Source organism: Petromyzon marinus, chromosome 14 (genome assembly GCF_048934315.1).
Source record: "Petromyzon marinus isolate PM22_M1 ecotype Great Lakes invasive population chromosome 14, UKy_Petmar_22M1.pri1.0, whole genome shotgun sequence".
NCBI classification, from domain to species: Eukaryota; Metazoa; Chordata; class Hyperoartia; order Petromyzontiformes; family Petromyzontidae; genus Petromyzon; species Petromyzon marinus.
In genome coordinates this window covers 2,258,159-2,272,945 of record NC_133680.1, presented here as the reverse complement: position 1 = coordinate 2,272,945, position 14,787 = coordinate 2,258,159, and the positions used below count along the sequence as shown (strand labels likewise).

Here is a 14,787-nt window from a genome sequence, read left to right as displayed (position 1 = left end):
ACATGTACCAACGAAAATATATATTGTGAATATTTTTATTCCAACAAATGCAAAACATGGAACGATTAACGTTTGAACAAAACATTTAACTTTTCTGGGAAACTTGGTTTACATTTTCTATCCGTAACACTGTTGGCTTTCACAAATGGATTTTCTTTCATAGGAATACGGTAAGCAATTTAAATATGCAGATTAATTCAAATAGATTGTAAAGGTTTGTACTTTGTGATTCAACGTTGCCAAGAAATGTAAAATTATACAAATGAAAACCACGTGCTTTCAAGAAAAATTATGCCATCAAGCCCATTGGTATATAAGCAAATAAACTAATCTGTCTGGTTAACACTTAAATCAGTACATGTTGAACTCTTTAACACATTGAACAGATGCAACATTTCAAAGTATGTTGTAAACAGTACATTTTCTCTTTGAAAATAACCAAATAATGTTTAACTAAAAATTATCATTTGCATTGGAGAGTATAACATGCAGAAAAGTATTTCATGTCTCCATGAAAATTAAATTATTTATTACACAACTCATTGGCTGCACGGCCTCTTAGGAGTGCCTAATTTTAGCAGCATTCAATAGAAGCAAACTGGATAAATTTTGACATTCATTGTGGCTCATGAGTTTGACGTGCTTGAATCAATGCTCATCTGCCAGATGTTACAGGCAAGGAACCTTGTCAAATTATGTCTGTTAATGTGAGATTCATGAGGTATAGCTACATGCTGTTGACATAGGTGAGGTGGAGGGAGATAGATCCCACAATTCTTGCTCCAGATCTATACCACTGTGTGCTGAAACTATATTTGTATCTGAATATATCGAACAATTGTTATTGAATTCACGGGAGTTTGATGACCCGGATAATTCGCAATTTGGACTTGAGGTAACACGTGTGCCCTCTCTAGAGGTGGTTTTATCTTGTGTCACATCGACTTTATTCCTTTTTGAATACTTAATCTGATTTGCCATAGAGAAACTGCACGCATGTGACTTTACAACACTGTTTGGGTATGAATGCTGAACTCCTTTTACTTGCGTTTCTTTTGGTCTCGAGCTAGGGTGAGCCTTTGTACTTCTACACTTTATTTCACCGACAGGAATTTTTTTTTTAAACTGTATAAGGCGAAGTGGAAACCCCTCGTCATCAGAATCGTCATCCGAATTGTCTTCTAAGCACAAATTATTGATAAGTGGCCTAGTAGGTTGCTCCTGTGAACTCAATCTCTTGACAGCTCTCGGCAACACCTTTTCCTGCAGTTCCATTTTAACTGTCTCATCTGTAACTGGATCCACTTTATAACCACACACTACCTGAGGCATGCACCGGGCTAGTTGCTCGGTGGACAAAGCACGGTTGGTTTGGGAAAAGCCGTGTTGAAATGCCAAGTTTTTCTGGTTTGCTGCTACGCTTTTGATTTCCTCGTGCATCTCACTCATGTGTGCTTTGAAGTGTGCCTGCCCACCCAGCAGATGACTCTGGAATTCGTGAAAGTTCTTTTGGTGATTCTGAATGTTCCCATTTATCATTACCTGTTGGTTTAGGACTTCTTCCAGAATCTCATTGTGCTTGGCAACTTTTGTTTCCAATCCCTGCAGCAGATTGTTAATCTGTGATACCACGGAGTACATCAGTTCTCTATTCTCCCTCTCTCTCGTCAGCTCAGTTCGAAGCTCGTTTATCTGACAATCAGGAATGCAAACAAACGAGCACTTACATTGTGACATTTAAACATTGAAAAGAGTAAAGTCATTTCTGAAGATAATCACAAGCATATGACCATCACAAAAATGAGAAAAGCATGCGGCTCGGAAAAGTGGCGCAGTGATTTGGTGGCCGAGTTGTATCGTGCACTGCACAATGAATGTACAAACCTAAGTTTTATTCCTAACATTAGTTATGAGAGATATCTAACCAGCCCCTATTTTTACCAACTTGTGCTGACCAGAAATATGATGAAGTATGATCAATCTCCACATACAGCAACTTCACAAATTTTGTCAAAATGGTTGTAAATTATTATTTACAAAAGCGTTGTGCTGTTTAAACTCCTCGGCAAGGTTATCCTCAGGCAAATGCATGTGACATTAATTGAACAGAAGGGGATAAAAAGGGCAGTTTTTAATGTATCCTAAATTTGCACTGGTGGACCAAGATTATAGCCATTTTCGCTTTTGGAATTTAATTTTAGACATTCATTTTTTGTGTACGATTTTTATAACCTATTTTCACCAAAATTAAAATCTTAATAAAACAATTAAGAGCTAAGAATTTAAGTGAGTTTTCTGAATTGACATATGCAAGCACATAAACTGGATGCTCAAAGCCAGGCTGGATAACAGCAGGTGGCGCTGTTCTGGCATGTAACAATGCTCTATAAAATAATTTATGCAGGGTTTTTTATTTCGATTATACAGTAATGTCATGAAGCTTTGCATTGTCATTATTTAAGGTCTTTAAGACAATGATTCTGGCTTTTAACTTATTTTTTTTACCCTCAAATGTACATTCACCTTGGTGTACAAATGCTTTCTTGAATGTTATTATTTAAAATTATACATTGTGACAATATTATCCTGATGCAAATTTGGATATGGAATGTCGGCGACATTTTCAGTGGACGAAGGCCTTTCCATGTTGTTGGTCATAGGAATTTGCTTGACTATACTTTACCACACTGGATAGTACAGATTGGTGGAGAGGGTGCCACGACCAATACTGACATTCTTCATGGCTGGGAATAAAACTAAGATAACCAGGTTTATGCTATATTCCATTGCTCCCCCACAGTGGATATCAAGTATGCATTTTCTTTTCATAAAAACATGCATTTTTACCTTTTGTTCCATGCTGCTTATAACCGACAAAATGTGCTCCATTTTTTCCCTAGAAGCAAAGAAGATGAGTTCAAATAAAACTTGGGAATTGTATTTGCAGTGGTGCACAAGCAGACTAAAAATACTCATCATTGTAATTTTCACATTACCTTATAACAAAATACATTGCAGGCTAAGTTTTGAGTAAATGCCAATGGGTAGGTTTCTGTTCATTCAATGAGCTTTTTTCAAACAAATATTGTTGCTGCACTTATGGAAACAGGCTTCTCTGTAAAGCACATGTTATATATTGTATAGCGATAGTGTTATCTGTGAATGAGTCACACAGTAATCTTCCGGAAGTGTTACATTAATCCTGTTAAAAGGCTATGATAAAAGGATGAAAGTTCACCCACATCCGTGTGGTTGAGGGAAGTTTCACTCGCATGGAATTGTGGGTAGGCTAATTTTCATACAGGAAACATTAAAAATCTATTTTAACTCCAGAATGGCCATACTACTTTCGTGTTCAAATTAGAAATTACAAAATTGCTGCAAAATGTCAGCTGAGCTGTGATGGCAAGGGAAGCCATAAGGATTGCTCAAGGTGAAAAAATGTTTTGCATAAGTTAATGGCTAAAACCCTTAAACATCACCATGGTACCAATGCCACAGGTTAATGGCATGTTGCTATATTAACACATCATGGCAAAAGTGCATTATATATACCTTACTCTGGTTATTTCGGTAAAGTCACATAGAAAGAAAATACATTCAATAATAGAATACGATGTTTCGATTGCAACACAAGCAATCATCAGGTAGAACTAAATTTGAGACAGACACGGAGACACACAGACACAAGCAGAGACAACACAGAGACAGAGAGACACAACATAGACACATAGTGATCCAATGCCTCTGTGTCGTGGCCTTAAATAGAGAAAGGGGGGTGGCAGAGAGAGAGGTGGGTCTGCTGGAGCAGAGAAATTAGCATGTCAATGAGAGAGCTGTGTGGAAATCCACCCCGCGGTGGCAGGGGGAGAGAAAGACCCAGCAAGACTGGTAAATTCCTGCAGTCACAAAAGCTTCAAATCAAGTATATATACCTTCTCTCATTTTCTTTTGAAATCATCTTTAAATACTCCAGCTGTTCAACATAGTTGGAGGATTGTTTTGGCACCTGCCCCTGTGGCTGGTAAATGGACGCAATTTCCTTGCCTTCTGCACCGTGGAACAGTGCAAAGGACTTGTATTTGTCATGGTACTTGTAAGGCTCTGACTGAAAAGTACAAACACAAAAGCTATTAAGTCATTGTTTTTATGCATTATACACCTGCAATAATACAGATTTACCATTAAAGTCACAGCAGTTCATAGCTGCTGAGGATAATGTCAATGATTTGCATGTTGAATAACATTACTACACTAGAATTTTTTTTTTATCTGATAAAACCAAATAAACAAAATACACATTTGCCTTGCTATGAACAGGCGATTGGAATATTGGCAACCTTAATTATAAGACTACCGACTTAAATGCCAAATATGAACATCTTGCTACTATGCAGAATAGAGCTTCAACTTGATACCAAAAATGACTGCTAATTGGCCTACCTGTGGTCCTGGATAAATTTATTCCCAAGGCAGCGATTTCATATTTTTAGCTCAGATCCCAGGGCCACAGGGCAAAATATGTCTATGCCATGACCTTGCAGTCAGTAACACGGGAGTTATGAACATGTTCTCAGAAAGAATGATTGATTTAAATAGTGAAGAAATCTGATTACTATGTTATTTGCTATGCTGCATTTGTGGGGAAAAAATGTGCTCGGCTCTTGCCATATGAAATAATTTAATCGGTTCTGCATAATTTTTGTATATGCATAATCCTGTATAACCCACCGTTCGTGATTGACTGTCACAAAATTTGCCGGTTTAAATACAAGTCATTGCAGGAAACCATACATTTATTAATCACCATTATTAATTTGTTATCACTGTCATCAAATATTACACTGCCCTGTGGTATCTTACAGAAAACCAGTGCTTACACTGTGCATTTGCTGTGCTATTTGTTAGCATGGACATGTGTCCCCTAAGCATTGCTTGGAGCTGCCTATTAAAGTAAGTGGCATAATCAGTCATGCGTGTAACATATTTACTAACCAATTTAATTCTGATGCACCAGAAATAATACGCACATGCATATAAACTTGATTGTGCGACAGCAACAACATCTACTGCAAAATGTGCACTTCATAATATGCAAATGTTGTACAGACTTTAATTAAACTGCCATCTGTTTACAGATGCACGTCAGTATTAAAAGGTTTTACAAAAGACAAATCTATTGACATCACCTGTGACTGTACAATGGAAGAGGCAAAAAGCCTGTGGGTAGATAATGCAGACAAAAACAACACTACGATTGCACACTATGATTGCAAACTAGTGTCGCAAACCAAAATGACCTTCACAAAGTATATATACTTCAATAGAAGGTCCTCTGTAGGATTAATTTAGTAAATGGATACCAGGCATATGCCACCATGCAAGATTGTATATAACTGTACAGAGATGCTAATAGCCAAATAAGCAGAGTATTAATGTTCCATTACGACCACATTTTTTTGCAATTTTACTTCCAGGTAGATCAAAATGTAATTTTTTTGTAACAGTTCATTTGCTTTCATTTTTTTACTTATTATGCAAGTAAATTCATTTCTGGATAATTGCCATTAACATTAACTACATTACACTGCCTTTCAAAAGAAATAATAATCACGCAGGCATATGATGCCTTAATTCCCTCGCCAGACTGCCAGAGATAAACATGCATACTTTTACAGCTTTCAGCAACCCGGAGCAATCTTAACTATTTGCTCACCTCCATCTGTGATGGCAGACAGTACATATTGCTGGCCTGAGCTTCCACCAAGTTCTGGGAATTGAAGAGAAGTTGGGAGTCCCCCTGGCTCGAGTAATTGCTTAGAGGCTCGTTCCTCAGGCTCAGGGCGAGTCTGCTGGAGTTGGATGAATGTGAGGGACACACACAATAGGAAACGTGAAGCCTTGTCAATTTTACTAACATCCACACCGTGATTTGATGACTTGTCAAGATACAGGAATCACAAATTCAACAACTGATTCTTTTTTTTCTAATTATCTGTTGTGGTGTCTGTCTAATTCGTTCAGTCTGATCTGCAGGCGACTCTGTTTCATGAGCCATATATTAAACCTTGCATGTGGACAAACAATGCACTGAACAAAAACGTGGCACATTCAACAATAACACTGTCCCGAGAGTAAAAATTGCATATTATATCTTGGGCAATGGATATGTAGAGAAATGCACTGTGAGACATTATGAGGACTTCGTGGATAAAAATACTTTTTTTTTATTATGATATAACATACATACATTTGTACATTATAGCTTCTCAAACACAAGTTTTGATGCATGTTCATTAGTATAAAATCAATCGAATTGGAGTTAAACAGCTAAAATGAGTGATCATGGCAAACACACCGTAGGTGTTATCGAGGAATATATATACGGCCCATTAAAATTCTAAATGTTTCCTCCAGTTTTAACTTCTAAAGGAACTGTGTAATTGGACCATTATTGCCTGGAGTTCAATTTCATGGTTTATTTTTGCCGTTAATATTTCCAACCACATCGCATGGGTTTGAACAATATTTCAGAGGGATTTGAAGGGCCACAAATCAAAGCTTGGACTGGCAGACCTCTAAAGACCCTCGAAATAAATATGATTGTAATGCATGTTATGGCTGCTCTCGGATAATTCACAATCAATCATTTAAAATGGCAAAAGTACAAGCAATGCCTTCAATCTCACCCAATTTGACAGCCCATCCAATTTCAACCCATTTGCACTAGATGTATTATTGATCATAACGGAGAAATCAATAATAAATACCTCTCAAAACTCCAGTGCAGCTGCAATTTTACACAGGGATGTTAACTTTATATTTTAGCCTGATGTCATGCTGGTTTGAGCTGAGGGAGCTTATATAGCAGTTGCCATATATTAAAATATATTTGTGGAAATTCTACAAAATTGCACGACTGATGTCTAATCAAAATCGTACTTTGTTTTTATCAACACAGCCCTTTGATATATCTGACATAGTAATACTGTCTTAAAAGTATGTGTAATTGTTTTCCTTTAAACCCATACCACCATCAACAGTAAATATGGGTTTACAGTGGAAAACATCTATTGTGACCTCCGCAGAGGCTATAATAAATGATCATTCATGGGATCTATATTATCAGAGTATGTTTTTTTTGCATTTTGACCACAAGTATTGTGGTTAATGCAGACATGATTCCTTGTAAAAGGTTTCAGTTTGGTGTTTTAACAACTTAACACCTGTTTTGTTGCCAGATAAAAGAGGAAAAACCTATTCTCATATTTTGGTACTGGCAAAGGAGGTCCCATGATATATCTATGGAAACATATATTTAATTTATACCTTCTAAAATATATTCAGATGCCTCTTTCAACATGACATGCAGCATATATAAAGATCATAATACACCATGGTCATTCCACTGCTAGATAAGGGCTTAACGGTTCTATATAAATCCTTAACTAAAATAACTAATTCACATTGATAGCAGTCTTAAAAAGTCCTTACCACATTTGATAATTCTGTATTTGTCGACATGTACCTACATGTGTTAAAATATACACATTTTTTCCAGATACTGGCAGCTGTGCTTGAAAATGGTTTGAAGATGGTGTCACATGTGGGGTGGAGGGGGAAAAGTCTCTCTTTCAAAGCAAATTTCACCCCCACCCTGGCAGCTCAGTCTATCATCATAGAGACTGTTCACTTACCGATTACATAGATCGCCACCCCTGTCCCCCTTAAAGATATACGATGGGTTCACCTCTGCCTATTTTGTCATGTCTTGTATTGTTACACAATTGTGCATGCACATATATATCTTCACACTTTTTTTATTTAAAAAAATATCATGGCAAATTAATAGGTTTCCCCTGACACCATACTGTCATGGCAGGATAATGCATTACGAGGTGAAGATTCCCTCCGGTCATGCACATACGAAAAAATATGCAAATACCAGATTTTTTTTAAAACATAGGTAGTCAGCGTGAATGGATGTTTAAAATAATCACGAGGAAATTGGTCATTAGTCTTCATTTAATCAGTGAGTGAAAATAAGTGGTAATTAGGAAGTGATCATTTTGGTAATGTACATGCTATACCGTGCCATAATCATTTATATTAGGTTTACGCTTACCTTGGATTAAGGCTGTATAAATCACTTGCATTGCAGGTGTGAGTGTTCATTTTGACTGGTAGCTTCCCACACCTATACAGAGGTGAATGCACAATAAATACAGTATTGCATAAAAGGACAAACATTCACTCAAAAAACAAGACTTGCAGAACAATAACGAATTTTTATGGACTCCATATGAATGTAGGCAACTACCGAAGCTTTTGGCAGCCAAACCGAGGCAGCCTAATAAGACGAACTGACAACCGTTCAATTCCTGAGGATGTGCGGAACGCTCCTTAAGCCTTCACTGTGAATCACCTTCACCCTTGGCCCCAAAAGTGAGAGCGCATGACTCAGTTCAGCGTCTTGGGCCAGCAGCAGATGGGGCAATGATCAATAATTCATTCGTCAGACTGGGTGGTCAGGGGGAAGAGCAATGTAGCACCTACTCGGGTGTGTGTGCCCTCTACTAATGAACAGCAGTGCCCTCAGTGCCGCCCCCACCCCCCATTGAGGCTACTCGGGGTGGATGGGGGAAAAATATTGTTGAAGCTAGAGAGGGTCAATGTAGAATTATATTAATGATCATTGCACCTCATCACTTCCATCGACCGGATAATACAGCAGCTGCAGTTGACACCTGGCCTTAAAGTGTTTTCTGCGCTTATAGCAGGGGTGAGACATGATTTCCTTACTCACTGATGAACAGGACTTCCACACACCTTTCGCGGGGCCGCACATTAAAACACACCTCACTCACTTCTGACATTACAAGGGTCTCTTTCTCAATGAGGGAAGTGATTGAGCGCACTAAGCTTATAAGTAGTTTTGTTACCTAATCGAAAATATTCCCCCTCTAGTACTCGATTATTGCGGTCAAGATGATTGCAGTGATGGTTAAATATAACTTGCAGGGCATTTCCGAGTGGGAGGCCTCAAGTCGCTGCATGCCCTTATGAGATGAAGTCACAAATCATCAGATGATATGAGCCAAGAATGTCTGTGTCCCGCGCGTGACGTCACTCCACATCGGCCAGCCCCCCTCATCAATAATCATGAACAGGTGACGTCCTCCACATGGACCCCCTCCTCATTAATAATCATGAGCAGGTGATGTCACTCCACATTGAACAGCCACCCTCATTAATAATCATGAACAGGTGACCTCCAAATGGACACCCCCCCATCAATAATAATTAGCGGGTGACGTCACTCCAAATGGGGGGGCGAGGCGCCTCCCCCCCCCCACGTCAACCAACAATCCTCACTACAAAGACAGACCCCTCACGTCACGCGATCTCCGTAACGCTGTTGTTGAGACATAGAAGTAAAAAGGATGTCATGATCAACAACCTTTACACGAAATAAGTCTGTGTCACCGCAGCCTTACAAATTGCACACGAATTGATGCAATGAATAAACACGTCGCGCTCTGCTTTTCGCTTGCAAGTTTCACATTTACTGCAATACACCCGTCCTTGGACGAGCAAAAGGCTAGTCAGACGATATTGCCCGTGGGCTACAGTTTCCAAACTCCCTGGTCTGGCAGTCTCGTAATTACAAACTAGAATGTGGAATTTCTACCACTAGTTCAATGCTCACTAAGAGCAGGAAATCACTTTCGACTTCCTCACGATGAGCACGCTGGGCTTGTAGTTCAAGAGGTCACCTGTTCAATTCGATCTCCCGGCGTGGCAGTTGAAACGGTGCAGGTTTCTTAAATCCCTCCGCCTCTGTCCGTCATTCATCAGCATAAAAGGTTGAACAAATCGCATGTGGTGGGGTAAAGGGTGGGTAACGCCCCACCTCTTTCGAAACGTCTGGCCACCGTGGAAGAGTAGACCAAAACACGATCCAGTGAAGGGGGGCTCTCTTGAGATCCTCCGAGTGAAGACTTTCTGCCAGTGTTGGGAGAGCGAGCAATTATGGTAGGCACCTTGACCTTCAACACCTTGACCTTCAATACCTTGACCTTCAACACCTTTGCGTTGAGGGTATAACTATGGGTCCCTCCTCGAAGTATCCCCTTTATTTGGGTCCAATAATCGCTACTGGGGAAGGAGGTGTGAGAAATGGGGATATGGTAAAGGGGAGATGGATGCCATGAAAAAATAAGAATAGGCTTTATCCTTTCTGGAAATAAAACAGGTGTTAAGATTTTCAACCACCAAATCGATACCTGTGGTAAGGCACCAGAGTCTGGTGTAGGCCAATCAGTTTTAAAGACAATGCATATCAATCATCACGGATGCTATGGACCCATCTTCTTTGGCAACACAAGCTTGTGTTTCGATCGCAACACAAAGCTTGTGTTGCGATCGCAACACAAGCTTTACAATCGTAACACAAGTTTGTTTCGATCGCAACACAAGCTTTACAATTGCAACACAAGTTTGTTTCGATCGCAACACAAGCCTTTCAATCGCAACACAAGCTTGTGTTTCGATCGCAACACAAGCTTTACAATCGCAACACAAGCTTGTGTTTCGATCGCAACACAAGGATGACGATTGCTTGTGTTGGAATCTCGATCGCAACACAAGCTTTACAATCGCAACACAAGTTTGTAACACAAGTTTGTGTTGCCATCGCAACACAAGCTTTACAATCGCAACACAAGCTTGTGTTTCGATCGCAACACAAGCTTGTGTTGATGGCAACACAAGGACATCCTTGTGTTTCGATCGCAACACAAGCTTTACAATCGCAACACAAAGCTTGTGTTGCCATCGCAACACAATCTTTACAATTGCAACACAAAGTTTGTGTTGCCATCGCAACACAAGCTTTACAATCGCAACACAAGTTTGTGTTTCGATCGCAACACAAGCTTTACAATTGCAACACAAGTTTGTGTTGCCATCGCAACACAAGCTTTACAATTGCAACACAAAGTTTGTGTTGCCATCGCAACACAAGCTCTACAATCGCAACACAAGCTTTACAATTGCAACACAAAGTTTGTGTTGCCATCGCAACACAAGCTTTACAATTGCAACACAAAGTTTGTGTTGCCATCGCAACACAAGCTTTACAATCGCAACACAAGCTTTACAATTGCAACACAAAGTTTGTGTTGCCATCGCAACACAAGCTTTACAATTGCAACACAATCGCAACACAAGCTTTACAATCGCAACACAAGCAATCGTCATCCAGGTGACGATTGCTTGTGTTGCGATCTAAACGCAATATTTTTATATATTTTTTTATTCACTTTCTTTTTATTATTTTATTGTAAAATTTTCCATCTACGTGATATTTTTGTATTTATTATTCACTTTATTTTTATTATTTTATTTGTTTCTATCTACGTGACTTTACCGAAAGAACCATAGAATAGAGCATATTTTTGTCACCACATTTAAATTATCACCACTGTGCTGGGAAAAAATATATACGATACTTTCTTAAAATACGAGTGATTAAACAACTATTTTGAAGCAAACAAACACAACATCTTAATAGTTGTAATGTACTGGCGAAACGTACTCAGACTAAATGTTTTGGGTTTGCTTTCCAACACACTAACGAATTGACACGTTCTGTTTACGTGACAAACCTTACTAATTGGCTGTGTCGGGTGGTGGCGGATTTAACGACGCATTTATATTTACGCGATCTAACCCAAAAAAATTATATATTTTATGGATAAAATTTTCCCCTCACGGCATCGACGAAGAAAAGCGCGCGCTTTTACAGCTTGCTCACCGCCCACGTGCCCACGTCAACGCGCCGTGACGTCATCCGACCCCGCATGACGTCATCGCGCGATTTAGCTCTATTGACGTCACGTCACCCTTGTTCGACCACGTTCGGCCGGCAAAACAACAACAAACAGCAACAATAACAACAGCAGCAGCACGCGCACGTTTAGGAAAACTATTGAGGTGCTTATGGCAAAGTGGGCAGGAGGAAAAGGGTACATAAACTATTGGAACGATGCAATGCTTGTGTGTGTGTGTAATGAGCTGTCCATGTGTCTCAAGCGGTAAGAGCGGGCAGGACACGAACGCAAAAACTTGCGAGTTCACATCCTGGTTTGGGGGGGGGGGGTTGGCTCAGCCCATCATCCCTGCAAGGCCGATACAACGAGTAACCACTTCGCGAGGAAACGAAGTCTTACCCCCACCATAGGAATGTGGATTCCCCCCAACCCACCTCCACCAATTGTCTCAGGGTAGTAAACGGGAGATGAGCACCAACTGCGGCTCCTGTAATGAATGCCGCACGCCTCTCGTCCGGGGACTTGGAGTTGGGGGTCGGTGGATCACGAAGAGATGGGAGGTGTCACGTGGTTGGCTACGTACGGCGCGAAAGACGTTGAACGTGCATGCTTGTGCGTGAAAGAGGAACCTACTCCCTGCTCAGTGGCGTTACAGCGATTTTATCAGCTCGGGAGAGTGCGGCATTTGCTAAGGTGGGGTGCCGATATGTTGATGCGTATCGCACGGTCGAAACCTAGGCGATCGCATATCGCGGCTCCTTTTGCCTAATCGCAAGCGTTGGGATCACGGTCTAGAGCGTTTAACGCTGTAGGGGCGCGCCGTCTTCGCAAAATGCAGCCACGACTAAGTGAAAACATTTTCGCATACAAACGTATTTAAACCGCGTGTTAAATAAGCGTTCCTCTTCTTTTACACTGGGGGGGGGGGCAAGGCACCCCCTGGCTGCCTCAAGCTCCGTACGTCACTGGTCCTGCTGGAGGCGAAGAGCCGCACGTGTTGGCTGCCACGAACGCCCCAGACTTTGGGCGAATCTCCAATTAACGATGCTGCTCTCTCTCTCTTGATATTGAATTATTGATGCACGAGACGTTGCCGTGCAAGGGAAAAAACCACAAGAGCCGCCTTGGCGTGAGATGTATTAACAACAATAACCGTAAATTTTTCATTAATCTGGCAGGATAAATCGGTCGGAGCGCACTTAGCATTTTGAGGGTGACACCTCTTGAGTGGTAATGAGTCTGCTTGAGAGCTGGCTCGCAGATTTGGTTTTAATGCCCCCTCCCCCAACCCCTTCTTGTACCCCTCCCTCCCTACCTCGTGAACTACAGCCTGGAGAGCAGTAGTAAACACGTGGGGTCAGTTTCACAGTGCGGATAATAACAGGTTATTTGAAATTCCTAATCACCGCTCTCTGGCCTTTTTATTATGATACGTTGTGCTCCATTGTCTTAGATGTCAAGGATAATTAAGGCTCCGAACAATGAGGAAGATGCATACCGCCGGCTCCGACGTCCAGCGCTTGAGAGATTGTGCGGTGATTACTTCGCAGTCTGCGTTGCGTCTGCGCTGAGTAATGCGTCCCACTGCACGACTGAGTTATTCATCGAGTTATGTAATTTTTTTACATGTCACCCAAACGCATTTTGAATGCATAATGGCCCTGCTGTGTTAAGCGGATGAATGTCGTTCGACAATGCGAGACGCAGATCCTGAATTGTAAACCGGATTGAGAGCATGATCGTGAATAGGGTAATTACGCAATCAAGGTGCTGTGCATCACAAAAGTGGTTCATCATCATCATCATCAGCCAGGATGAAGGCCTCTCCCAAACCATCATCGTCATCATCTCTCACAGTTTCGTGATCCAGCAATCTATCTCGCTCCTTTTCCCGAGCTAACTTCATCGCTTCGCCTCTGTGATGCACTGCTCTGTCGTGCACGCCCTCATCCCTTGGCTGCCACTCCGTCGTCAGTCTCGACCCCTTCCAGCGACGCGCCCTGCCCGAGAACCCGCCGACCTTTCCTGTTCACATTTTTTTACATTTGCTTTTTTCCCGCAGTGATACATCTGCGATATTTTTCGCATGGATTAATTGTCTCGCGACGTCATGCTGGTAACACAATTCGCATAAATTATGGTTGAAAATAGACCACAAATAAAACATATTTTAAACATATATATACCCAATGCTGGTGATAAATCACGTGAATCAGGATTATCAGGCCAGACAGTAGCGAGCTACCTAGCGCACGGGACAAGCGCGGCTGATAATGACATTGGTCAAAGGGCTATTATCCTCTTCTAATATTTGCACCGTCGCCCCTTACGGCTGTGCCGCTGTTCGTTCTGACATTTGGAGGGGGGGGGGGGATATTAGCCGAGGGCCCCTGCTGGGGAATTGAGAGCGGATGCCAAGCAGCCAGCCCGTGCGTGATGATGCCTCGCACGATTTGGGATGCCTCTTCGCCCCGCCGCGCTCGCCGAGGACGCTGGGCCGGGCGTAACTCGCCGAGTCTCCGTTGCCGCCTGGAACTCCTCGGTGCCCAGGTTCGGTGCCCAGGTTCGGTGCCCACGCCCCCACCACCACCCCGGGCACCACCGGCGCCCACCCGCCCGCCTCGCCTTTCGCGCGATCTCTCTCGTCGCTCTCGGAGTTCGTAGCTCGTTAGCTGCCGCTGGGCCTCCCCTCCCCGCCTTTCCCCCTCCCTCCTCCCGCCCCCTCCCTCCCCCTTCCCCCTCCCTCTCCTTCCCCCGGCCCCCTCCTTCCCCCCTCCCTCCGAGTAGGATTAAGGTCGACCGCGTGTCCTCCGTCCCTTCTGAACTTCTGACGCAGCGCGCGTGGTCCTCGTCGCTGCAACATCGCTGCCAAGGGAATATGTCGTTTCTATAGCGCCGTGATAAATCCACTGCTGGGTGAAGACCCCCCCCACCCTCCTAAGCCGGCGCCCTT

At 42.0% G+C, this 14,787-nt stretch overlaps 1 protein-coding gene across 9 annotated transcripts; it reads right to left on the bottom strand.

The window, feature by feature from the left end:
- Nucleotides 1–21: 21 nt before the first annotated feature.
- Nucleotides 22–11,882, bottom strand: LOC116942450 (uncharacterized). Of its 9 annotated transcripts, none has more exons than XM_076067010.1 (7): nucleotides 11,819–11,882; nucleotides 9,914–10,005; nucleotides 8,126–8,197; nucleotides 5,717–5,852; nucleotides 3,936–4,108; nucleotides 2,848–2,896; nucleotides 22–1,692 (listed from the first exon to the last, which is right to left on the bottom strand). In XM_076067010.1, the coding sequence occupies exons 1-7, from the start codon at nucleotides 11,864–11,866 to the stop codon at nucleotides 715–717; spliced, it is 1,548 nt and encodes a 515-aa protein (XP_075923125.1). In that variant the 5' UTR covers nucleotides 11,867–11,882; the 3' UTR covers nucleotides 22–714. The 9 variants fall into 9 exon arrangements, with proteins under 9 accessions (XP_075923125.1, XP_075923126.1, XP_075923131.1 ...); XM_076067011.1 differs by having other exon boundaries at nucleotides 5,717–5,849; XM_076067016.1 differs by having other exon boundaries at nucleotides 9,777–10,005; nucleotides 11,819–11,879.
- Between the last annotated feature and the right edge of the window lie 2,905 nt (nucleotides 11,883–14,787).